A 23,669-nucleotide genomic window follows, 5' to 3' on the forward strand; every position below is an offset into this window, starting at 1 on the left:
CAGGTAGACGACCCCAGCAGCAGCAGCAGCAGCAGCAGCAGCAGCAGCAGCAGACAATTAGCTGATGGCAGCACCAAGCAACCACTCTTTCACCGCCACCCCTCCATCCGCGCCGCCATCGGACCATAACGATGCTGGGGGTGCAGCTGATCCACGAGGCCCGAAAGAAGGGCGGGTGGCTCTAGGTTATCAGGGCCGCCTCCTCGTATCCGCTGCTGTTCACAGCCAGTATACGTGGGACCACAGAAAAGCAAGGCACCGAGATTGCCAGGACCAACTCCTCGTCTCCGCTTCTCTAGGTAACCAGCGGTCGCGGAAAGACAGATGAGCCGGGCGCCCAGCTTGCCGGGGCAGCCTCCTCGTCTCCGCTCCTCTGGGTAGCCAGGAGACGCGGAAAAATAAACAACCGGGGACCCATCTTGTCGGCGCCGCCTCCTCGTCTCCGCTCCTGTGGGTAGCCAGTGGAAGCGGGACAACAAATGAGTAGGGCACCCATCTTGTCGGCCCCGCCTCCTCGTCTCCGCTCCTGTGGGTAGCCAGTGCACGCGGAACAACAATGGAGCGGGGAACCCATTTTGTCGGGGCCGTCTCCTCGTCTCCGCTCCTGTGGGAAACCAGTGGACGCGGGACAACAAAAGAGTGGGGCACCCATCTTGTCGGCGCCGCCTCCACGTCTCCGCTCCTGTGAGTAGCCAGTGGACGCGGAACAACAAATGAGCGGGGCATCCATTTTGTCGGGGCCGCCTCCTCGTCTCCGCTCCTTTGGGTAGCCAGTGGACGCGGGACAATAAAGAAGCACAGCAGACAGCTTGTAGGGGCCACCACGACGTCTCCGCTCCTGAGGGTAGCTTGTGCACGCGGGCCGACAGAGGATCGGGGCGCCAAGATCGCCGAGGCTACCCCCTCGTCTCCGCTCCTGTGGGTAGTTAGTGCAAGCGGGCCGACAGAGGAGCGGGGCGCCCAGCTTGTCGAGGCCACCTCCTCGTCTCCTCTCCGGTGGGTAGCCAGTGCATGCGAGACGACAGAAGAGTGGGGCACCAACCCTGTCGGGACCGACTCCTTGTCACCGCTCCACGTCCTCCGAGAAGGCGGAGTCTCCTGTTTCGGACCAGTTCCACACAGGGTGGTACCAGCGGTGGCTCCTGCCGCCCGGAGCAGAACAAGAAGTGCAGCCTGGCTGTGGGCGGTGACCCAAGCGAGGAAGCAACACGATATGTGGGTCCAAAATTCCACTGTCCAAACCGTGCACAGAAGGCGTACCACAACGACTCCTGCAAGCAACTGGCCGTATCGGCCGGCACCAAAGGAATTAATCTGAGAATTTCTGGTAGGTAAGAGCGCAGTGCTGCTTTTAATTTTAAGGTTCATTTTGTTATGAAATATTCATCTCACCAAAACAGGAAATACTGAGGGGCATGGGCAAACCGAATGCCGAACGGCGGACGTATACCTAATCGGCGTTCCCGACTTTCGGTGGCGTGTCAAGCTGTGTTTTTGCACGTTTAGTGTTGCCGCAATTCACCTCAATGCGTGAGCGTTACATTCTCTATTTGTATCTCGCGGTGGGCACCCTCCGCGATGAAGTTGTGCTGAGACTAGGTGTCGCGGTTTGGTACCACCCACAGTGATCGTTGTGCAAACTCCCGTGAGGGCGCGTTTGGTGCCCGTGTGCGGTCGCCGCCGCCTTGAAGCGGTTATGTTTTGCTTTGCGCGGCACACCTACGAAGTCGACTCGGGCCCGGAAGCACTCGACACGATCATGGCTAATGCGTGCTTAGTACCCAGCTGCAGTTGGATCTATCAGACCTGCGTTATTCGAATGCCGCGTTTTAAAGCCCCTTCGGTTCATGATCTCCTGGAACTGTAGCGCAGGGCATTCACCAGGGTAGACAGGATACTGCAACCCAGCGATTATGTCTTATGCAGTTATCAGTCCAGCATTTAGTGGACGTATGTTCCTGAAAACTAAAGTATTTATCGTATAAGTAGACGGGTGCAATGATTGCATAAACTGCTGCCACATTCTGACTACCAGAAAATTGTACATCATGCTGCGACTAATTGTTTTGTGCCTAATGTTATGAATACACGAAATCACATTTCTCACAAGCCCATTTGTTCAAATAAATGTTATGACACGGAATCGTCATTAAGGCCGCTGTGGATTAATGACTATAGTAAACTGTCCCGTCTAACTCCCCGGAGCGACACATTGGCTACATGAGGGAAGTCGAGCTGGAGGGCTCCACACTAATTCATGCCACCTGAGATTCTTCATTGCGCGCTCACATCGCAAAGCACACGGGCGCCTTTTGCTCGAAACGCGGTCACCGCAGCCGGGACTGAACCCATGTCCGCCGGCACAGTAGCCGAGCGTCGTAACCGCTGAGGTATCCTCTTGCTCAAAACTCTGGAGGTCCCAATGTCAGAAAACAAAATAAATTGCGCTACTAACAGTGGTATGGACCCTTCCTAGTCTCTACCTATCACTCTTTACTTTCCAGACCCTCTAACGCAGGCGCACTAGATGCGAATGGTATGTTAGCGCACCAATAAATTTCGACTGGCGATCTCACGGTGTTCAGCAGTTTGCACTCACTATGCATTTTGGTGCCACAAAACAGGGCAGTATGAAAGGCAGAAAATATGCCTGAATGTTTATAACAAATATGCAGCCGCATAATTTTCACGACTTTGGAATGTCGCTGGGGCATTTTGTGGCAGAACGTTACTAACGGATCATACTTGAGCAGGCTCACTGCCATTCTTCGCCACGAACATTAACCAAGTCCAGTTAACAGTCTCAAGTATTATCTTTGTGCGTGCACCTCGGTCTTTTATCCTCAACGGTGTCGGCGGAAAAGAAAAGCGCGGCAGGAGGAAGGGCAGGGGCGCTTTAGCAAATCATTTTCACGTCACTTAGCTAAAAGTACACAACACTAGTCACTAAATTGTACTCCAGGCTTCGCTTCGCCTCCGGCGCTTGCGCGTATAGCGGCGGTGGCGTTCTTCTACCGAGCAAGAGAGTGCATTTCCAATTCCTGGCTTCGGAGGCAGTATTTGTGAAGCAGTCGGAGTGCGGAAACGCCCTTCAGATTTCTGTGCACATTAAAGAACCTAGGTCGCTCAAGTTAGCCATGTTCTCTGCACAGTGAACCTAATCTTGTTGCATCATCGGCTCATTACAATGATCAAGCATTATTTGTGATTTGTGGTCTGTGGGGTTTAACGTCCCAAAACGAGTCAGGCTATGAGGGACGCCGTAGTGAAGGGCTCCGGAAATTTGGACCACCTACGACTCTTTAACGTGCAGTGACATCACACAGCGCACGGGTCTCTAGAATTTCGCCTCCATCGAAACTCGACTGCCTTGGCCGGGATCGTACCCGCGTCTTTCGGGTCAGCAGCCGAGCGCCATAACCACTGAGCAACCGCGGCGGCTTGATCAAGCATTATTTAAATGTACGCGCCGGTTCTTTGGCCCAAATGTGGCAGCGTGAACGTTGAGGCAGACCGTTTATCATTAAGTGCGGTATAGTTAACCGTGCTCTCGGAAGTCGTACTGATAAACGAAAAAACCCTGCAATTAACGTATCTCGATAACAAGATCCAAAGGACCATACCATCGCGTCCTCTCTGCTGTTCTGTCCCTTCATGTAGTCTCAGCAAGAAGAACACGAAGAAGCAAAACACTGTGTCGACGCACTTTGTATTTTTCAAATTGAGGAATCCATTTACACGCCGTCGCATGCTTGGCTTTTGTAATACTTCTGGCAACTCGGACATCGTTTGCGCGCTCTCTAAATGTGTCATTTAAGCAACGGCCTTTCTGGCCGACATACACTAGCCAAGCATGCGAGAGCGTGGAAAGGCATTCCACAGTTTCTAAAATGCAAAGTGCATCGCACTTACGCACGTCTAATAAACGAAGCTTTTGTTATCCATATAAGAGGCGACAAGTGCTTGAGTGTGCCTTCGCTTCGCCTATCGAGGAAAGAGAACGGCTTCTTAGATATGGACCAGTAAGTAGGACATATTGGATTGATGTTGTTTTGCTTGTGTCGCATGCCTTCTGTGTATTTATTGCGATATCGCATGAAATACACTCATTTTTTAGTTCGGTGTTGTGCCTGTCACTACTTGAATTCCTGTCCCTTATATCGCCCCGTTTTGTTGCGGTAAGGCGTCAGTTTCGTAACTCAGTGCAACGACGTAACAACGTTTTTTTTTTTTTTTGGCGTCGAGGCTCTGCGCTGAGAGCGTTGCCTTCTTGTTTATGTTGAAAATCTGTCTCCGTCGAAGAAGAGGGGAAAAGCACCGGTCGACTCGACGCCTAAGGAATGCTGCATTGTTTTTTTTAGAGCGAAAGCTGTAATAGCTTAGCGCGAGCTAAACACTAGTTGTGGGTAACAACAGCAGCCGTGTGACGCAAAGGCGCCCCATGCGTAAATCCACCTAGCCTGCGGTAGCGGTGGAGAGGAGGTCAAGCCACACAGGGTAGGCGGTGCAACAGCAGCCATTTAACGCATCATTATCACGTGCGTACCGCGATCTAGCCGGCGGTAATTTTTCAGACTTCGGAGTTCAAGCGTCTGCCTACTAAGAGACCCAGCTATGTGCCTTTCGTTTCCTCAAAACTAAAAGAATGCTAAGACAACGAATAAGATTGGACTGTCTGATTCCGAGCATAGCCTTATTAGCAGCCTAGATTTTCCGCTGGAATTGAGGAAAGGAAAGACGCAAACATTCACGCTCTTCTGTGAAGGTGCGGTTGAGGTGTCCACCAGAAAAATAAGTCAGTTATGCGCCTTTCCTTCCTCAAACCCAGCGGTTCATTCTAGACCGCTTCTAGCACCGTGATCTAAACTGCGAGTAAAACGAGACTAGGTACTAGACTGTGTAAGTTGCTTCGTGCGAGCGGACCCTGGACAGTAACCGGGAAGGACTGAAAGGGGCAGTCCATGATGCAGAACAACACTATGTATGAGGCGTGCCTCTGTCGTCGTGCACTGCGCTTTATATTCGCGTCCTCCTCTCCACTCGCACGTAATTCTAGGCCATTCCCGGCCGCGGCAGCCGCCTTTTAAAGGAAAATGGGATCAAACAGACTGACATCAAGTGGTGTTGCCAGCCATGCTTTCGCCGTAAGTTAAGTATCCGTTAATCTTTGCGTCTTTTTGCCCTTTAAACGAGTTTAACCGGCGTGAAGTGCGGCAGTACTATTTACGGCGCTTCCCGCGCGTTGGTTACGGTACGTGCACAATTAGGGGGTATGCTGTCGGGTTCGTTGGTTTCTTTCAATCATCATGGAACCCACAGCACCGGCAGACAAAGGCATAAAGGCGTGAACGATAAAAACACTGCGCGCATAATTCGACATTGGATATCTCGAAACGCAGTGCCGACTTAGAAATCTTAAAACTGTGTTCGCTTACACTATTGCATGCCTCAAATTCAGTCATACAACATTGTGCCCTACTGCTCGAAATTAAGATATAAATAATAGTTAACTAATCTGCTTTAACCCCTGCTACCACGGGCATTATGTCCGCCATGCCGTATGTTTCAACAAAGTGGGCATATCGCATTGCATAACTTTCTTGTCTATTTAAAAAAAACATTTGCACAGATTTAAAAAAAAAACACATAGTAAAACATTGATAACTACTTTAACAAAGCCGTAACGCCTATATTGAGACATATTATTTGGGCTATAATGTGATTTTTTCTTCTTATTTCTAATAACACTTTTACGCAACTACAGCAAAGTACAGGTTTTCTATGCCCATGGAGGACGCAAATGGCATGACTGCATCACAGCAACGTTCAATGTAACCAAGCCTCAAAACCGCTTTCGCTACTTCAGCCAATCAGTGATCTGTTGAAGTCTCTCTAGAGTAGAACACAGAATGTAGCCCTATTTTCTGCCCCAATCTCTGAAGGGATGAGCTGTCCAAAAAGTTTCAACATTTTCCTAAAAGGAGTGTGGCAACAACACCTGGCTCAATGGGCAGCCATCAGGGTAGAGGTGTCTCGCTGGTGCCATGAAATATTCCCAAGTTCATGAGATGTCAACTTCTGGATTGTTCCAGTGAAGTGCGATTCAATTCGACGCTGTTAGCCTTCCTGGTGGCGCAGGACATCCTCAACGAATGGCATGCGAAGTACGGCATAGCAGAATCTTTCATTGACAAGTCGGTTCATATTGAACAAAGGTAGACATGAATTCCGCAAATGAGACATTAAGAGTAATTTCGCCCGCTGCATTTTTTGAATGTCATTTCCGCGGCTCATCTACCTACATTCGATGTGGCCAAAGACATGCTTCCGCCACAAATAAGAATAAAGGTTTAGTAATCCGCGAGTGCTTTCGGCCCTCAGGAAAAAGTATATGCACATTTTTTTCCGGCAATTTTAAAATTTTTCTTAAACTTCGATTGAAGAGTCTTTGCAGGATTCGGAATACTTTGCCCACAGAATAAAATAGAACTGAAAAGCATTCTGCAACCCAGACCTCCCAGTGTAGTTCTGCGCGAAACAGCATACGGCAATAGCTACAGCACTGAGAAATTGTAAATAAAAAAGTAATGCCCACGGAGTAATCGAGAGCGTTTTATTCTCGATAGCTTCCGTGCGCTCGATATATTGAATCAGGCTAACAGGTGCTACTTTTTGCACCAAATTTAAGTATTGATTGCTGCCTCGCGCGCAGTGTGTGAGCGGTGTAAAAATAAAAGTGCATTTACGTTACCGACACCTCCTGTGTGGAATAGGCGCTCTAAACAGCGCTGTAGCACCAACGTCAAACGCAAGCGCGATTAAGAGAGGCGCGTACTCTAGAGCGTAGCATGGTACACGAAAGAATCGAAAGGCGGCGGCTTTTTCACATTTCCAACTCACACGCAGGGCGGCAGGAGCAGCGAGGTCTGCATGCACCTCTCCAAGATGTGGCCTCGCGGGAGGCAGGTTTCGCGCCTTTGATTCCAAATGCAGGACTGGTCTGCACCCTGGTTGTTCCGGTGGTCGCGTCAAGTTGCGGTGCGAACGCAAGTTCTTTTCTCCAGGTCGACGTGTGGATGGGTCAGCAGTCGAGGGAATTTTGTGCGGCAGTTGACCCGACTGTACTTTCTCAACTGGAAAGATAGATGGCAGGAAGCTTGCTTTTCTTCACAAGGCTGCTCTTATATCTACCGAAAACGCTGCACATTCCTCCACGAGACCTGTGTTATCCATTGCAGCAAATTTTCAGAATCCAAGTACAGATCTCAATACGCGTGGTACTCCGGAGAACTGTGGTTGGCTCCGAGGTAATTGCCATCCCCAGACTGTTCACGCCACATTCATTATTTGTGAACGTGGAAGGAACCCTAAGTTGAAAAGAAGTTGAGCTTTCGCGAACATGGTTTGAGTTTATGCAGGAGATGTTTCGGCAATCTCTAAAAATTATTCTGAAGTTAGTGACCGGAAACATTGTAATCGATTGCAGTTTGTGCACAAGCAGTTATTTAAGTTTGAAATCATCAACCTCGAAATGAAAAAGAGAAATATGACATGATATTATATAGCATGCTTTCAAATTAGCGCCGGTAAGCAGCGCACATTGCAGGAGGTGAGCACAGGATATTAATAAGTTCGTGCATTTGGTCCTGCCAAATCAAACACATTAAGAACACTGTTTTACCATGAAAAGAATAAACTTAGGCCATTCAGGCTCTATCAAGGATTTCGTCAAGCATTTCGAACAGGCGGATCTTATCGTGGCAGCACGTGAAACACAAAGTTCACATCAGGTTTCTCATTATTAAAGCTACGAGAGGGCACGTTGAAGTGCTCTCAGCGACTCTAATCTGTATGTCGGTGGTGGCCATACTTACCTCGGGGGTAGCTGGATCGACGGCGCCCGTGCACTCTATGGCCTTCCACTTTGGACGACCCTGCGGCGGCCGCATAGAGAGGGCTGTCCCGGATTTTCCTCTCCCTTTCAGCGACGATGACGGGCTGCTGTTGCTCGGCGACGAACGGCCACACCACAGCCTTGGCGCTGCAACTGTGGTAGCGTGGCACAAGGCAAGGCTGTGGCTTCAGTGAAAGAAGCAGGGCCCAGTATTCTGAGGGAAGAAGCGAGCGCCGAACGCCTTGGATATTTTTGGAGCGGTTCCCATCGACATTGCTGAAAAAATAAAAGGGGGGGGGGGGGGGGGTCGACGCCGTGAGAAAGAACCGGAGCAAGTTGGCGTTAGAGCAGTGCACACAGACAAGACAGAACGTGGACCCCTACCTGGAAAGGCGTTGGATGAACAGGGCTCGGCGGGAGGAGGTCTCCTCGAACACCCTGCAGGGCATCAGGAAAAGCTGCGAATCGTAGGTCGGTCCCTGCCGCTTCCCGAAGTTGCAGCAGCGTTTTTGGTGGTTCGATTGATGCTGCGTGCTGGTGGCCGCGGAAGACAGAGATACACTTCGCTGCGCATATGAAGAGCCACCCGCGTGGATCATACCCCGCAGGGCGAGCTAAACTCTACTGCTCGCAAGCGGTAGTTTGGCTGTTGGGCGGCGAGAACACCTGGCTGCCGGCGGCTGACGCAACAAAAGGTCCTCGGGGGCACGCAGAAGCGAGAGCTCGCGGTGGTGGAGCCGTGATGGCCGTGAGCACTGGCGCCCTCTTCGTTTTCGTCGCACGTGTTCGTGCGCCATTAATATCAACGCAAGGTGGCCGACGAACCATGGGGCTCATATCAGCGCACTGAGAAGGGTGTGATGAAAAAGTGCGAAAAATATAAAAAACAGAATTGAACTCACACTCTGCAACGAAGGGTGATTGGTAGATGTTCACGATTTCTATTCCTCGCCCCTGAGAACTGCTGCTGCCTCCAGGTCCATGTTGATGAAAAGACCGCTGGTGGGGCGTTACGAAAAAAGCCACTTCCGGCACACACAGTGGCCAGCACGCCTTGGCTGCAGTCATATTAACAAACCCTTAAAGTTGGAGTTTTATTTTATGGCATCCTATACAGCACTGACACCGGCGACATCTGCGCTGTAGAAGGTTCCCCACGAAAATTAAGTGAAACTGAGAGAAATGACGGAAACACAAGTCTGAAGACAGCAAAAGATGATGGCGACACGGCAGAGAGAAGCTAAAAGAGTTAAGTTGCAGCAGAAAAATCGAAATACTCAGCCGCAGAAAAATAGTGAGGTTCGTAATCATTCTTCCACTCATAGTAATTTTTCGCTAGAGTCTAACCGAAGTGCGACCTCTTCCTTACCTTAAAAATTGGTTGGGAAATGAATAGCAAAAGCAAAAATTAAAAATCACAAGGCGTACAACGAGTACAACTTTCATCTTTGTCAGCTCGATGTATGGAGCAAGCAAACTGTAGAATCACAAATTAGCAAAGAAGAGGTGATCATACATCTGATGGATAAGCGAGGAAACAGTAGGATAAAACTGACGGTAAGTTTCGGAAATTGAAGAATGTGCGAATCAAGTTCAACCTCACTCAAGTGGCAGTTGCAAGATGAAGCATACTACAGACATGACGCAATGAAATCAGTTACAGGCGATCATGATCAGAGCTTTCAAATGTCCCTACAAATTACAGAAATATAGAACGTGGACTGAAATTTAACATTACATTGACATTGTTAAAAGTTTCGACTACCTCCCAATCTGTCGTGTCATTATAGCTGTCGATAAATCTTCCCAGTTTTGGACTTCTTGACGGCGGCCACGATTTTTAGAGTGGTGCTCTAAGAAACCACTCTGATAAGCTGTGTCCTATGCTTTTTAATAAAATCAACCCATTTCTCTAATAAAATCCGCATGTACAGCGTGTTTCATAAAAGTGTTTAAAAGAAAATTCAGTGGGACATTTTCTTGACCTTAAGTGCGAAAGGCGAAAACCTTTAGCGCGGTATTGCTGATTGTGTCACTGATCAGTGCTTAAAATTTTAATTAAGCACCCAATTGTTGGTTAATCCTAAATGCTGGAGACACTGGGGGGCGTTTGGAAGCATCCGTCAGGTTCGACGACTTTTCGCAAACACTCTCTAGCGTCCTAGACAAGGAGAACTACATATGCGTTGGCAGTATTTAGAGTAGTACATTTCTTCGAATGCGCATTTCTTCTGCAGTAAAAACATTCTTCTTTAAACTGAACACGTCTATGCTGCCTGTGAAGGCGTGGCTTCATATTAAGGAGATGCTTGCGCCATTGTCGGTCAACGGCCGCCTGAGCAGTACACCAGAGAAAATTGACCAATGTTTTATTCTCTGCGTCGACGCTGTCTTGTTCTGGGATATTTTACAACGTACAATTAAGAAGGACATAGACATTACACCCAACAATTTAAGTTTTTTGCCTGCGGAGAAAAACTGTGTTGTGCCATATGATCAATTTATCTTGCTGGACAATTTAGTCTGTGGATGGCCCGCATGATACATCGCGACGAAGAATAACCACGGTTGTCGAAATCTTTGTTTCGTGAACAATGCTCTTTGGTGCGGGGAGTACATGCTGCCCTGCAAACGCCGCCTAGCTGACTCCCATATCTGGATGCTTGTGTGTACCTCCCAGACTTTTGGTGTTTCGAAACGACGGGTCATGCAGGGGTATGGTGGCCTGGTGTTTTGTGGCGTAAGCATGCGCAGATTTATCTTTTCGGCACTATTTCTATGCTGTAACGAAAAAAGGAAGTAGCGTTGCCAATAGCACGCTTTGCTGCGGAACGGAAGGATGGTGGTTCGAATCCAATCGTGCACAAAGACGTTTTTCTTATCGAGTTTAAGAGCTTAACGGGCGGACGGACTGACGGACCCAAGCATGATCCGTTAAATGCTTTCGCCTTAAAATTAGGCTTTTAATACTTCCTTAAAGGCAACAATAATGAGTACTTAAAACCGATTTCTGTACGCACTGTCTCGCCAGTGCTCCGTGCTATACAAGCTGGATGAGGAAGGATCGAGAAGAGAGGCAATATTATCAAAAAATGCTGCTTCCCTTCGCCTGATCATTCAATTCATACACGTTTATCTACATACATGATTCGAAAGGGAATCTAACGAAAGGAGACCTAATCAGGAGATCGAACACAACGCAATGAGCCGGATTTGGATTCCGCGCATGCACAGTTCTGCAACCGTGCACGCGCTGTTGCTGTCAACAATATGAGCTGCATTCTTCATGAATGATAGTGGCACAGGCTTAGCACGAATGATGGAGAATGTGACTTGGACTGGCGCCAAAGCATCAAAGAGATAGTCGTCGGGGGGGGGGGGGGGGGATAATGTAGGCGCACTAAGCTGCCTAAGCTCGCGTGCCCTGCGAGTTTATTCCAAATGCTTCAGATCTAACAAAACAATGTTATAAGCAGTGCGGAGAGCTTCAAAGTTTACTCATACAGGACGGAACATTGGGCAGCGCACTAGACTGCCCATTAATTATTTTCTTAGATCGGCAGCCTTCGTACAAAACTCGTAAGGCGCGCGAGATGAGGGAGCTTGAAGCGCAATTTTTGGCTCCAGCGATAAGGAAACTGCAAGGAGAAGGAATAAAAAGAGCGGAGAGGAGAGGAGTCCAGTGCTTGCAGATGAAGCTGGCGCCTGGGCGGGAAATACGAACTGGACACGCAACAGCACAGCGGCCTTCTTGACCTATAGGAATTTCGTTAGAAGGCCTGACACGGACGACTTTTCTTGAGAACGAAAGCTTTAATGCCATCAGCATTCAAGCGGCATCGGTAATGACGTCGCTTCTGGATATGTTGAACACGCAATTACCGCGTTCATCCGTTCACGCATGAGACTGCTGTGGAAATGATTTTCAGAATGGGCACTGACAGGATATCCCGGGTTTATAGTAGAGCTGTTCCTCCTGCTTATTACCAATCTAGCAGGTGAAGGTGTCGGCTTGTCTTATCAGATGACTGGATAAATGATGTTCGTGTGCCTTGTGGTATTTGCCGAGCCGAACCAGAAACACTCAGTCACCATTCAGAGAGACCTATTGGAGGTGACCTTGCGTTCTACTAGCGCCGCCCCAGAAACGCGTCAAGCTCGCTGTGCGCAACAGTCACGCGTTTTCTTCCACTTTTTGCGCTGGAGACCTTCAACACGCCGCGTGACTGCGGCACACAACGAGGTTGACACGTTTCTGGTGCGGCGCTGGTACATAGCGAGGTCACTTTCAATGGTTGTCTCTGCATGACTGGTGGCTGAGCGTTTCTGGTTTGGTACCAGACTCTACTGCACGTTGCGCTTGCGCGAAAAGCTTCCACTAAAACAGCAATCCAACTTAGTTGTGTTCAGTTACCAGCTCGATTCGGTTAACGATTGAGTATAAATGAAAAGCTATTAAAATTACAAAGGTACCGGGAAGTAAGGTTCAAAAAAAGAGGATGAAAATAGCCCTTAGAGAATGCTCTCAGCAGTTTTTCTAATTCCTGGTACTCGTTCGTGGACACTGCTCGCTAAAGCACTTAGTGCGTTGACTTAAAAAAATTGCATACTGCTCAAGATTTTTCATTTTCTATGTACAAGTTTCTGAGAGTCTTCTGATCGGCATCGCTTCTTTTCGAGAGCCAATTGTCACTGCCGCTTGTGCAAAATCTCTCCCGAAGAAGTAGATCCACTAGGAGGCGACCAAAAAGCTATAAATACATTGTCAAGAAAATTAAGATCACGTCATAACTGTCACCATTGTGTTTACAGTGTGGACGTCTGGTGCATCCAATGAAAATTACCGTTACGAGAAAACGCATGCCTACAACACCGTCTCGAAACGCTAGTTACACTTAACTGGACAAATATACCAAAATATAAAAGCAGTCTATACTTTTTTATGCACCCAATGGCTAGGCGACATGGTAGCCACTTTTGTTGTGCTCGAATTTCGCATGAGGTGACCTGCTTGTCCTCAGTCAATATCAACATCTGCGTACACAGTGCCAGATATTTGGTCAGGTCATATATCTTCTGCTTGCAAGCGCTCCAGCATCGCACCTAGCTCCTTTTTCTCAACAAAAATAGGTTTGAACAGTCCCGTGAAGGGAAAAAAATAATTACCTTTTTTTGTCCAGTAAATTTTTATTCCTCATCTTTCTATAGAATTAATCGATAGTGTGCGTGGCTTCTCGACATTTCAACCTAGCCTTCTTTAGCTCCACAAATTGATAGTAGGCTATTTAAGCCCGCTAACACTGCAACAAACCATCCTACTAAAGCTAAAGTCGATTAGAACTATATTCCCGCCTCCACTCTGACAATTGAAGAGGCCAGCGACCTCAGTATAAAAGATACGGAATGCATTTTATTGTTTTTAATCGTCGCAGCCTGCATAGTAATAGAAGCCAGAATAAAAAGAATGCAAGTAGATATATAAAGAAAAGGACATCCTCGCTGTCCAGACGCAGGTAGACGACCCCAGCAGCAGCAGCAGCAGCAGCAGCAGCAGCAGCAGCAGCAGCAGCAGCAGCAGCAGCAGCAGCAGCAGCAGCAGCAGCAGACAGCAGCAGCAGCAGCAGGCAGCAGCAGCAGACAGTTAGCTGATGGCAGCACCAAGCAACCACTCTTTCACCGCCACCCCTCCAGCCGCGCCGCCATCGGACCATAACGATGCTGGGGGTGCAGCTGATCCTCGTAGGCCCGAAAGAAGGGCGGGTGGCTCTAGGTTATCAGGGCCGCCTCCTCGTATCCGCTGCTGTTCACAGCCAGTATACGTGGGATCCACAGGAAAAGCAAGGCACCGAGATTGCCAGGACCAACTCCTCGTCTCCGCTTCTCTAGGTAACCAGCGGGTCACGGAAAGACAGATGAGCCGGGCGCCCAGCTTGCCGGGCAGCCTCCTCTCTCCGCTCCTCTGGGTAGCCAGGAGACGCGGAAAAATAAACAACCGGGGACCCATCTTGTCGGCGCCGCCTCCTCGTCTCCGCTCCTGTGGGTAGCCAGTGGAAGCGGGACAACAAATGAGTAGGGGCCACCCATCTTGTCGGCCCCGCCTCCTCGTCTCCGCTCCTGTGGGTAGCCAGTGCACGCGGAACAACAATGGAGCGGGGAACCCATTTTGTCGGGGCCGTCTCCTCGTCTCCGCTCCTGTGGGAAAACCAGTGGACGCGGGACAACAAAAGAGTGGTGCACCATCTTGTCGGCGCCGCCTCCACGTCTCCGCTCCTGTGAGTAGCCAGTGGACGCGACAAATGAGCGGGGCATCCATTTTGTCGGGGCCGCCTCCTCGTCTCCGCTCCTTTGGGTAGCCAGTGGACGCGAGACAATAAAGAAGCACAGCAGACAGCTTGTAGGGGCCACCACGACGTCTCCGCTCCTGAGGGTAGCTTGTGCACGCGGGCCGACAGAGGATCGGGGCGCCAAGATCGCCGAGGCTACCCCCTCGTCTCCGCTCCTGTGGGTAGCCAGTGCATGCGAGACGACAGAAGAGTGGGGCACCAACCCTGTCGGGACCGACTCCTTGTCACCGCTCCACGTCCTCCGAGAAGGCGGAGTCTCCTGTTTCGGACCAGTTCCACACAGGGTGGTACCAGCGGTGACTCCTGCCGCCCGGAGCAGAACAAGAAGTGCAGCCTGGCTGTGGGCGGTGACCCAAGCGAGGAAGCAACACGATATGTGGGTCCAAAATTCCACTGTCCAAACCGTGCACAGAAGGCGTACCACAACGACTCCTGCAAGCAACTGGCCGTATCGGCCGGCACCAAAGTAATTAATCTGAGAATTTCTGGTAGGTAAGAGCGCAGTGCTGCTTTTAATTTTAAGGTTCATTTTGTTATGAAATATTCATCTCACCAAAACAGGAAATACTGAGGGGCATGGGCAAACCGAATGCCGAACGGCGGACGTATACCTAATCGGCGTTCCCGACTTTCGGTGGCGTGTCAAGCTGTGTTTTTGCACGTTTAGTGTTGCCGCAATTCACCTCAATGCGTGAGCGTTACATTCTCTATTTGTATCTCGCGGTGGGCACCCTCCGCGATGAAGTTGTGCTGAGACTAGGTGTCGCGGTTTGGTACCACCCACAGTGATCGTTGTGCAAACTCCCGTGAGGGCGCGTTTGGTGCCCGTGTGCGGTCGCCGCCGCCTTGAAGCGGTTATGTTTTGCTTTGCACGGCACACCTACGAAGTCGACTCGGGCCCGGAAGCACTCGACACGATCATGGCTAATGCGTGCTTAGTACCCAGCTGCAGTTGGATCTATCAGACCTGCGTTATTCGAATGCCGCGTTTTAAAGCCCCTTCGGTTCATGATCTCCTGGAACTGTAGCGCAGGGCATTCACCAGGGTAGACAGGATACTGCAACCCAGCGATTATGTCTTATGCAGTTATCAGTCCAGCATTTAGTGGACGTATGTTCCTGAAAACTAAAGTATTTATCGTCTAAGTAGACGGGTGCAATGATTGCATAAACTGCTGCCACATTCTGACTACCAGAAAATTGTACATCATGCTGCGACTAATTGTTTTGTGCCTAATGTTATGAATACACGAAATCACATTTCTCACAAGCCCATTTGTTAAATAAATGTTATGACACGGAATCGTCATTAAGGCCGCTGTGGATTAATGACTATAGTAAACTGTCCAGTCTAACTCCCCGGAGCGACACATTGGCTACATGAGGGAAGTCGAGCTGGAGGGCTCCACACTAATTCATGCCACGTGAGATTCTTTAATGCGCGCTCACATCGCAAAGCACACGGGCGCCTTTTGCTCGAAACGCGGTCACCGCAGCCGGGACTGAACCCATGTCCGCCGGCACAGTAGCCGAGCGTCGTAACCGCTGAGGTATCCCCTTGCTCAAAACTCTGGAGGTCCCAATGTCAGAAAACAAAATAATTTGCGCTACTAACAGTGGTATGGACCCTTCCTAGTCTCTACCTATCACTCTTCACTTTCCAGACCCTCTAACGTAGGCGCACTAGATGCGAATGGTATGTTAGCGCACCAATAAATTTCGACTGGCGATCTCACGGTGTTCAGCAGTTTGCACTCACTATGCATTTTGGTGCCACAAAACAGGGCAGTATGAAAGGCAGAAAATATGCCTGAATGTTTATAACAAATATGCAGCCGCATAATTTTCACGACTTTGGAATGTCGCTGGGGCATTTTGTGGCAGAACGTTACTAACGGATCATACTTGAGCAGGCTCACTGCCATTCTTCGCCACGAACATTAACCAAGTCCAGTTAACAGTCTCAAGTATTATCTTTGTGCGTGCACCTCGGTCTTTTAGTAGTAGTAGTAAAGACTTTTATTCGACCATAATTTATAGGCCGAGCATGTCGACCGCCTGGGCGACCAGAAGCCGCTGTTCTTCTTCCCCTTCAGCGCCAAGCCAGTCGAGCCAGGTGGTGATGGATAGAAAGGGTGGGGGGAAGGAACCCGACTGCTGAGCAGCCGGGCAATAGAAGAGGCAATAGGCCAGGTCCGCATAGATGCAGGGGCAGTTGGGACAGGAAGGGTCCGATCGATAGCGATAGAGGAAGAGGCGGGACGGGGTGATAACTGCATTCATCTCAATGTGCCGAAGAAGGCGAGACTCCGGCACCGTGAGTGATGGATGAGGAGGAGGGTAAAGGCGTTTGTCGAGGCGGAGCTCAAGGTAGTCGGTCTTTTATCCTCATCGGTGTCGGCTTATCCTCATCGGTGTCGGCGGAAAAGGAAAGCGCGGCAGGAGGAAGGGCAGGGGCGCTTTAGCAAATCATTTTCACGTCACTTAGCTAAAAGTACACAACACTAGTCACTAAATTGTACTCCAGGCTTCGCTTCGCCTCCGGCGCTTGCGCGTATAGCGGCGGTGGCGTTCTTCTACCGAGCAAGAGAGTGCATTTCCAATTCCTGGCTTCGGAGGCAGTATTTGTGAAGCAGTCGGAGTGCGGAAACGCCCTTCAGATTTCTGTGCACATTAAAGAACCTAGGTCGCTCAAGTTAGCCATGTTCTCTGCACAGTGAATCTAATCTTGTTGCATCATCGGCTCATTACAATGATCAAGCATTATTTGTGATTTGTGGTCTGTGGGGTTTAACGTCCCAAAACGAGTCAGGCTATGAGGGACGCCGTAGTGAAGGGCTCCGGAAATTTGGACCACCTACGACTCTTTAACGTGCAGTGACATCACACAGCGCACGGGTCTCTAGAATTTCGCCTCCATCGAAACTCGACTGCCTTGGCCGGGATCGTACCCGCGTCTTTCGGGTCAGCAGCCGAGCGCCATAACCACTGAGCAACCGCGGCGGCTTGATCAAGCATTATTTAAATGTACGCGCCGGTTCTTTGGCCCAAATGTGGCAGCGTGAACGTTGAGGCAGACCGTTTATCATTAAGTGCGGTAGAGTTAACCGTGCTCTCGGAAGTCGTACTGATAAACGAAAAAACCCTGCAATTAACGTATCTCGATAACAAGATCCAAAGGACCATACCATCGCGTCCTCTCTGCTGTTCTGTCCCTTCATGTAGTCTCAGCAAGAAGAACACGAAGAAGCAAAACACTGTGTCGACGCACTTTGTATTTTTCAAATTGAGGAATCCATTTACACGCCGTCGCATGCTTGGCTTTTGTAATACTTCTGGCAACTCGGACATCGTTTGCGCGCTCTCTAAATGTGTCATTTAAGCAACGGCCTTTCTGGCCGACATACACTAGCCAAGCATGCGAGAGCGTGGAAAGGCATTCCACAGTTTCTAAAATGCAAAGTGCATCGCACTTACGCACGTCTAATAAACGAAGCTTTTGTTATCCATATAAGAGGCGACAAGTGCTTGAGTGTGCCTTCGCTTCGCCTATCGAGGAAAGAGAACGGCTTCTTAGATATGGACCAGTAAGTAGGACATATTGGATTGATGTTGTTTTGCTTGTGTCGCATGCCTTCTGTGTATTTATTGCGATATCGCATGAAATACACTCATTTTTTAGTTCGGTGTTGTGCCTGTCACTCCTTGATTTCCTGTCCCTTATATCGCCCCGTTTTGTTGCGGTAAGGCGTCAGTTTCGTAACTCAGTGCAACGACGTAACAACGTTTTTTTTTTTTTTGGCGTCGAGGCTCTGCGCTGAGAGCGTTGCCTTCTTGTTTATGTTGAAAATCTGTCTCCGTCGAAGAAGAGGGGAAAAGCACCGGTCGACTCGACGCCTAAGGAATGCTGCATTGTTTTTTTTAGAGCGAAAGCTGTAATAGCTTAGCGCGAGCTAAACACCAGTTGTGGGTAACAACAGCAGCCGTGTGACGCAAAGGCGCCCCATGCGTAAATCCACCTAGCCTGCGGTAGCGGTGGAGAGGAGGTCAAGCCACACAGGGTAGGCGGTGCAACAGCAGCCATTTAACGCATCATTATCACGTGCGTACCGCGATCTAGCCGGCGGTAATTTTTCAGACTTCGGAGTTCAAGCGTCTGCCTACTAAGAGACCCAGCTATGTGCCTTTCGTTTCCTCAAAACTAAAAGAATGCTAAGACAACGAATAAGATTGGACTGTCTGATTCCGAGCATAGCCTTATTAGCAGCCTAGATTTTCCGCTGGAATTGAGGAAAGGAAAGACGCAAACATTCACGCTCTTCTGTGAAGGTGCGGTTGAGGTGTCCACCAGAAAAATAAGTCAGTTATGCGCCTTTCCTTCCTCAAACCCAGCGGTTCATTCTAGACGGCTTCTAGCACCGTGATCTAAACTGCGAGTAAAACGAGACTAGGTACTAGACTGTGTAAGTTGCTTCGTGCGAGCGGACCCTGGACAGTAACCGGGAAGGACTGAAAGGGGCAGTCCATGATGCAGAACAACACTATGTATGAGGCGTGCCTCTGTCGTCGTGCACTGCGCTTTATATTCGCGTCCTCCTCTCCACTCGCACGTAATTCTAGGTCATTCCCGGCCGCGGCAGCCGCCTTTTAAAGGAAAATGGGATCAAACAGACTGACATCAAGTGGTGTTGCCAGCCATGCTTTCGCCGTAAGTTAAGTATCCGTTAATCTTTGCGTCTTTTTGCCCTTTAAACGAGTTTAACCGGCGTGAAGTGCGGCAGTACTATTTACGGCGCTTCCCGCGCGTTGGTTACGGTACGTGCACAATTAGGGGGTATGCTGTCGGGTTCGTTGGTTTCTTTCAATCATCATGGAACCCACAGCACCGGCAGACAAAGGCATAAAGGCGTGAACGATAAAAACACTGCGCGCATAATTCGACATTGGATATCTCGAAACGCAGTGCCGACTTAGAAATCTTAAAACTGTGTTCGCTTACACTATTGCATGCCTCAAATTCAGTCATACAACATTGTGCCCTACTGCTCGAAATTAAGATATAAATAATAGTTAACTAATCTGCTTTAACCCCTGCTACCACGGGCATTATGTCCGCCATGCCGTATGTTTCAACAAAGTGGGCATATCGCATTGCATAACTTTCTTGTCTATTTAAAAAAAACATTTGCACAGATTTAAAAAAAAACACATAGTAAAACATTGATAACTACTTTAACAAAGCCGTAACGCCTATATTGAGACATATTATTTGGGCTATAATGTGATTTTTTCTTCTTATTTCTAATAACACTTTTACGCAACTACAGCAAAGTACAGGTTTTCTATGCCCATGGAGGACGCAAATGGCATGACTGCATCACAGCAACGTTCAATGTAACCAAGCCTCAAAACCGCTTTCGCTACTTCAGCCAATCAGTGATCTGTTGAAGTCTCTCTAGAGTAGAACACAGAATGTAGCCCTATTTTCTGCCCCAATCTCTGAAGGGATGAGCTGTCCAAAAAGTTTCAACATTTTCCTAAAAGGAGTGTGGCAACAACACCTGGCTCAATGGGCAGCCATCAGGGTAGAGGTGTCTCGCTGGTGCCATGAAATATTCCCAAGTTCATGAGATGTCAACTTCTGGATTGTTCCAGTGAAGTGCGATTCAATTCGACGCTGTTAGCCTTCCTGGTGGCGCAGGACATCCTCAACGAATGGCATGCGAAGTACGGCCCAGCAGAATCTTTCCTTGACAAGTCGGTTCATATTGAACAAAGGTAGACATGAATTCCGCAAATGAGACATTAAGAGTAATTTCGCCCGCTGCATTTTTTGAATGTCATTTCCGCGGCTCATCTACCTACATTCGATGTGGCCAAAGACATGCTTCCGCCACAAATAAGAATAAAGGTTTAGTAATCCGCGAGTGCTTTCGGCCCTCAGGAAAAAGTATATCCACATTTTTTTCCGGCAATTTTAAAATTTTTCTTAAACTTCGATTGAAGAGTCTTTGCAGGATTCGGAATACTTTGCCCACAGAATAAAATAGAACTGAAAAGCATTCTGCAACTCAGACCTCCCAGTGTAGTTCTGCGCGAAACAGCATACGGCAATAGCTACAGCACTGAGAAATCGTAAATAAGAAAGTAATGCCCACGGAGTAATCGAGAGCGTTTTATTCTCGATAGCTTCCGTGCGCTCGATATATTGAATCAGGCTAACAGGTGCTACTTTTTGCACCAAATTTAAGTATTGATTGCTGCCTCGCGCGCAGTGTGTGAGCGGTGTAAAAATAAAAGTGCATTTACGTTACCGACACCTCCTGTGTGGAATGGGCGCTCTAAACAGCGCTGTAGCACCAACGTCAAACGCAAGCGCGATTAAGAGAGGCGCGTACTCTAGAGCGTAGCATGGTACACGAAAGAATCGAAAGGCGGCGGCTTTTTCACATTTCCAACTCACACGCAGGGCGGCAGGAGCAGCGAGGTCTGCATGCACCTCTCCAAGATGTGGCCTCGCGGGAGGCAGGTTTCGCGCCTTTGATTCCAAATGCAGGACTGGTCTGCACCCTGGTTGTTCCGGTGGTCGCGTCAAGTTGCGGTGCGAACGCAAGTTCTTTTCTCCAGGTCGACGTGTGGATGGGTCAGCAGTCGGGGGAATTTTGTGCGGCAGTTGACCCGACTGTACTTTCTCAACTGGAAAGATAGATGGCAGGAAGCTTGCTTTTCTTCACGAGGCTGCTCTTATATCTACCGAAAACGCTGCACATTCCTCCACGAGACCTGTGTTATCCATTGCAGCAAATTTTCAGAATCCAAGTACAGATCTCAATACGCGTGGTACTCCGGAGAACTGTGGTTGGCTCCGAGGTAATTGCCATCCCCAGACTGTTCACGCCACATTCATTATTAGTGAACGTGGAAGGAACCCTAAGTTGAAAAAAAGTTGAGCTTTCGCGAACATGGTTTGAGTTTATGCAGGAGATGTTTCGGCAATCTCTAAAAACTATTCTGAAGTTAGTGACCGGAAACATTGTAATCGATTGCAGCTTGTGCACAAGCAGTTATTTAAGTTTGAAATCATCAACCTCGAAATGAAAAAGAGAAATATGACATGATATTATATAGCATGCTTTCAAATTAGCGCCGGTAAGCAGCGCACATTGCAGGAGGTGAGCACAGGATATTAATAAGTTCGTGCATTTGGTCCTGCCAAATCAAACACATTAAGAACACTGTATTACCATGAAAAGAATAAACTTAGGCCATTCAGGCTCTATCAAGGATTTCGTCAAGCATTTCGAACAGGCGGATCTTATCGTGGCAGCACATGAAACACAAAGTTCACATCAGGTTTCTCATTATTAAAGCTACGAGAGGGCATGTTGAAGTGCTCTCAGCGACGCTAATCTGTATGTGGGTGGTGGCCATACTTACCTCGGGGGTAGCTGGATCGACGGCGCCCGTGCACTCTATGGCCTTCTACTTTGGACGACCCTGCGGCGGCAGCATAGAGAGGGCTGTCCCGGATTTTCCTCTCCCTTTCAGCGACGATGACGGGCTGCTGCTGCTCGGCGACGAACGGCCACACCACAGCCTTGGCGCTGCAACTGTGGTAGCGTGGCACAAGGCAAGGCTGTGGCTTCAGTGAAAGAAGCAGGGCCCAGTATTCTGAGGGAAGAAGCGAGCGCCGAACGCCTTGGATATTTTTGGAGCGGTTCCCATCGACATTGCTGAAAAAATAAAACGGGGGGGGGGGGGGGGGGGGGTCGACGCCGTGAGAAAGAACCGGAGCAAGTTGGCGTTAGAGCAGTGCACACAGACAAGACAGAACGTGGACCCCTACCTGGAAAGGCGTTGGATGAACAGGGCACGGCGGGAGGAGGTCTCCTCGAACACCCTGCAGGGCATCAGGAAAAGCGGCGAATCGTAGGTCGGTCCCTGCCGCTTCCCGAAGTTGCAACAGCGTTTTTGGTGGTTCGATTGATGCTGCGTGCTGGTGGCCGCGGAAGACAGAGCTACACTTCGCTGCGCATATGAAGAGCCACCCGCGTGGATCATACCCCGCAGGGCGAGCTAAACTCTACTGCTCGCAAGCGGTAGTTTGGCTGTTGGGCGGCGAGAACACCTGGCTGCCGGCGGCTCACGCAACAAAAGGTCCTCGGGGGCACGCAGAAGCGAGAGCTCGCGGTGGTGGAGCCGTGATGGCCGTGAGCACTGGCGCCCTCTTCGTTTTCGTCGCACGTGTTCGTGCGCCATTAATATCAACGCAAGGTGGCCGACGAACCAAGGGGCTCATATCAGCGCACTGAGAAGGGTGTGATGAAAAAGTGCGAAAAATATAAAAAACAGAATTGAACTCACACTCTGCAACGAAGGGTGATTGGTAGATGCTCAAGATTTCTATTCCTCGCCCCTGAGAACTGCTGCTGCCTCCAGGTCCATGTTGATGAAAAGACCGCTGGTGGGGCGTTACGAAAAAAGCCACTTCCGGCACACACAGTGGCCAGCACGCCTTGGCTGCAGTCATCTTAACAAACCCTTAAAGTTGGAGTTTTATTTTATGGCATCCTATACAGCACTGACACCGGCGACATCTGCGCTGTAGAAGGTTCCCCACGAAAATTAAGTGAAACTGAGAGAAATGACGGAAACACAAGTCTGAAGACAACAAAAGATGATGGCGACACGGCAGAGAGAAGCTAAAAGAGTTAAGTTGCAGCAGAAAAATCGAAATACTCAGCCGCAGAAAAATAGTGAGGTTCGTAATCATTCTTCCACTCATAGTAATTTTTCGCTAGAGTCTAACCGAAGTGCGACCTCTTCCTTACCTTAAAAATTGGTTGGGAAATGAATAGCAAAAGCAAAAATTAAAAATCACAAGGCGTACAACGAGTACAACTTTCATCTTTGTCAGCTCGATGTATGGAGCAAGCAAACTGTAGAATCACAAATTAGCAAAGAAGAGGTGATCATACATCTGATGGATAAGCGAGGAAACAGTAGGATAAAACTGACGGTAAGTTTCGGAAATTGAAGAATGTGCGAATCAAGTTCAACCTCACTCAAGTGGCAGTTGCAAGATGAAGCATACTACAGACATGACGCAATGAAATCAGTTACAGGCGATCATGATCAGAGCTTTCAAATGTCCCTACAAATTACAGAAATATAGAACGTGGACTGAAATTTAACATTACATTGACATTGTTAAAAGTTTCGACTACCTCCCAATCTGTCGTGTCATTATAGCTGTCGATAAATCTTCCCAGTTTTGGACTTCTTGACGGCACCCACGATTTTTAGAGTGGTGCTCTAAGAAACCACTCTGATAAGCTGTGTCCTATGCTTTTTAATAAAATCAACCCATTTCTCTAATAAAATCCGCATGTATAGCGTGTTTTATAAAAGTGTTTAAAAGAAAATTCAGT

The 23,669-nt window shown here is 48.8% G+C and overlaps 2 protein-coding genes across 2 annotated transcripts; both read right to left on the reverse strand.

Moving 5' to 3' along the window:
• Positions 1–142: 142 nt before the first annotated feature.
• Positions 143–8,637, reverse strand: LOC144101622 (uncharacterized). The gene is made up of 4 exons (XM_077634767.1): positions 8,279–8,637; positions 7,875–8,170; positions 6,901–7,133; positions 143–1,281 (listed from the first exon to the last, which is right to left on the reverse strand). Exons 1-4 carry the CDS (start codon positions 8,491–8,493, stop codon positions 220–222), a joined length of 1,806 nt encoding a protein of 601 aa, XP_077490893.1. The 5' UTR covers positions 8,494–8,637; the 3' UTR covers positions 143–219.
• Positions 8,638–13,792: 5,155 nt separating this feature from the next.
• Positions 13,793–22,375, reverse strand: LOC144122702 (uncharacterized). The gene is made up of 4 exons (XM_077655813.1): positions 22,085–22,375; positions 21,676–21,971; positions 20,702–20,934; positions 13,793–14,680 (listed from the first exon to the last, which is right to left on the reverse strand). Exons 1-4 carry the CDS (start codon positions 22,297–22,299, stop codon positions 13,793–13,795), a joined length of 1,632 nt encoding a protein of 543 aa, XP_077511939.1. The 5' UTR covers positions 22,300–22,375.
• Positions 22,376–23,669: the final 1,294 nt, after the last annotated feature.

This window comes from Amblyomma americanum, chromosome 1 (genome assembly GCF_052857255.1).
Source record: "Amblyomma americanum isolate KBUSLIRL-KWMA chromosome 1, ASM5285725v1, whole genome shotgun sequence".
NCBI classification, from domain to species: Eukaryota; Metazoa; Arthropoda; class Arachnida; order Ixodida; family Ixodidae; genus Amblyomma; species Amblyomma americanum.

Bases quoted from the DNA above. Each gene is read 5' to 3' on its own strand.
- LOC144122702 (XM_077655813.1), bottom strand. From the start codon at position 22,299: ATGATCCACGCGGGTGGCTCTTCATATGCGCAGCGAAGTGTAGCTCTG. The intron at 21,972-22,084 runs GTAGGGGTCCAC...TTATTTTTTCAG, and splicing joins TTCATCCAACGCCTTTCCAG to CAATGTCGATGGGAACCGCT. The intron at 20,935-21,675 runs GTAAGTATGGCC...CTATCTTTCCAG, and splicing joins TCGATCCAGCTACCCCCGAG to TTGAGAAAGTACAGTCGGGT.
- LOC144101622 (XM_077634767.1), bottom strand. From the start codon at position 8,493: ATGATCCACGCGGGTGGCTCTTCATATGCGCAGCGAAGTGTATCTCTG. The intron at 8,171-8,278 runs GTAGGGGTCCAC...TTATTTTTTCAG, and splicing joins TTCATCCAACGCCTTTCCAG to CAATGTCGATGGGAACCGCT. The intron at 7,134-7,874 runs GTAAGTATGGCC...CTATCTTTCCAG, and splicing joins TCGATCCAGCTACCCCCGAG to TTGAGAAAGTACAGTCGGGT.